This window comes from Etheostoma spectabile, chromosome 14, assembly GCF_008692095.1.
Source record: "Etheostoma spectabile isolate EspeVRDwgs_2016 chromosome 14, UIUC_Espe_1.0, whole genome shotgun sequence".
NCBI classification, from domain to species: domain Eukaryota; kingdom Metazoa; phylum Chordata; class Actinopteri; order Perciformes; family Percidae; genus Etheostoma; species Etheostoma spectabile.
This window is the reverse complement of record NC_045746.1, coordinates 8,927,605-8,929,793: the sequence shown is the minus strand read 5'-3', so window position 1 is coordinate 8,929,793 and position 2,189 is coordinate 8,927,605. Positions and strand designations below refer to the sequence as shown.

General features: G+C 43.6%; 1 protein-coding gene across 21 annotated transcripts in view; it reads left to right on the top strand.

The window, feature by feature from the left end:
* Nucleotides 1-2,189, top strand: part of adgrb2 (adhesion G protein-coupled receptor B2) — a 240,978-nt gene that overhangs the window by 207,403 nt on the left and 31,386 nt on the right. For 19 of the 21 annotated variants that reach the window (XR_004334864.1, XR_004334860.1, XR_004334862.1 and 16 more), the window contains one exon: nt 1,349-1,441. Coding sequence is in view for 8 of the 21 variants with exons in the window: in XM_032534850.1 (XP_032390741.1) it covers nt 1,349-1,441 (93 nt within the window). In the remaining 13 variants the exon portion in view is untranslated. The remainder of the gene's footprint in view (nt 1-1,348; nt 1,442-2,189) is intronic. The other 2 variants (XR_004334869.1, XR_004334867.1) reach the window with 1 other exon arrangement.

The window sequence follows — 2,189 nt, the reverse complement described above, 5'->3', positions numbered from 1 at the left end:
GACAAGGAACAAGAAGGAGAGTGAGGAAAAATTATGGTGCAAAACAAGAGAGAGGGTAGTTCAAAGTGTGATGTTATTTGAAGTGCAGACAAGTACAGACAAAAAAAACGTGCCAGCTCTCCTGGATGGCACCCGCTGCATGTGAGGGTGCAGCAGAGAGTGGAAAGACAGCAGTAGCTCCGTCAGCCTGCTGAGATCAGTCGCAGTGAAGGCAAGCAAATGCACATATGCAACGTGAGTATAGAGGAAGGGGAGGATGGAGGATGGAACACAAATTGCACGCAGAGATCTGTGCGGGGGAAAAAAAAACTTGATTCAAGAGGGAAGCAGGGGATGAAGGTAAGGGAGAATGAAATAGAGAGAGAGGTATGGCCATGTATAGGGGCTCTTCACTTTGAAGTCAGAATGAGCTGCATTGGCAACACACACACTCACACTAACAGAGAGCGGGAACAAATGCCGCCGAGGACGAGTATGGACATAAAGAAAAGAGACGGATGGAAGAAAACAATGGAAGCAATACCATTGCCCACGCAGTATTAATCAGACATGGATTCTACTCCAATCCACTCCATTTGTAGCAACACACACGCAGACAGATGAGACCACCCAGCAAAGTGGAGTGTAGATGCTCTCATTCTTCTTACAATGGCACTCTAAGATTATAGGATTAGACAGTGGCAAAATTGAGAAATGATGTTTCTCAGCAAGTAACCAGTATATGCATAATACTGAGCCAGATTTTTTTTTTGGGGGGGGGGGGGGGGATCTCAGAGTTTGCTGTGAAACATAACGCAAAAGAGTCGCCCTTTTTGAGGGGTGCTACAAGAACTCATTCTTTGACGGTGGGCCGGTGTGTGTTTGCTTAGGAACGTTTATGTGTGAGGATAAAGAAAACCAATATGACAGCGGCCGGGGCCACGGGTTACAACATTCCTATTTCGTGCTGTGGGTTTTAATTTGGACCGAGCGCCACTGATCTCACAAGGCTCAAATAGGCCACTTTGAAGAACTGATGTGTGCTTTCTATACCAATCCACTGACATTTGGATAAGCTAAAAACAGAACTACTTAGCGATGAATAAAGCTCTTCCGTGTACTTTGCTATTTTCACATAATTTAGTATTCACTGAAGATCTGTCATGGCGTCGATAAAGACCAAGAATATAAGATTTCTAAGGGAGCAGGTTTTCCCCTGCTCCTACATTTGCCAAACTAACTTGAGTGAACGTTCCTCCGCTAACTTTCCTTTGCATCCGCCCTTCCTCTCCATCATTCTGTTCCCCCTTTTACTTTTCCTCTCTGAATTCATCTTTCCTCTGCCCCGTCCCTTTTTCCCTCCCTCCAGGTGCAGGATGCAGTGCGCTGTAGGATGGGGGGATGTAAAGATGACAGCGAAAACTCCCCAGACTCCTGCAAGAACGGACAGGTGCAGATCATGGTGAATAGCATTCCATTTCATCCCAAAATGCTGTCCATTAGCCTCGGACTTACATTACTCCGGCTTGAGCTTTCTGGAACCTTCATCTCCTATAACAACAGGCACGATTGCCATTATTGAAGTGCTCAAACTCATACCTGGCTCTGTCTTCTTTCTTTTTTTTCCTTCTCCATTTCTTTTCCCCTTAACAGGAATTTGTTGTTGTTCATGCATTATGCATCTTCCGCATTTTATTTTCCAAAAATATCATTCCCCAAAGAAATGCAATTTCACTCCCAGCCTGAAACTAACATTCCTATAGTGCCATAACTGGACATGAAAAGTTGACGACAAATACCATTTCTGTAACAATATCTCGCTGGAATAACTATACATGCATTTTTTTTTTGACATTCTCATTTTTTGTACTCACGACAAGATAAAAATGTGTATATTGCCCGCAGCATTTCATGAATTACCAAAACATACACTTCAGCACTTTTATTCACTTTTACCATAAACTTCCTTCCCTTTATTCGAAGATCGCAGAGCTCCCATAAGGTTATTGTGTGTTCCAAATGTGGCTAATAGCGTGATAAATCATATAGACTTGCACTACCCTGCCAATGTCAGTACGGTCATACTGCTACGATGAGACTCTCAGAACACTCTTCCCTTTATTTCTCCCTCAAACCTGTTTGCGGTAACGATTATGGCTTCCTGAACGCCCCTCTGAGGTTATCAAGATTAAACTTTGGAGCCATCATTC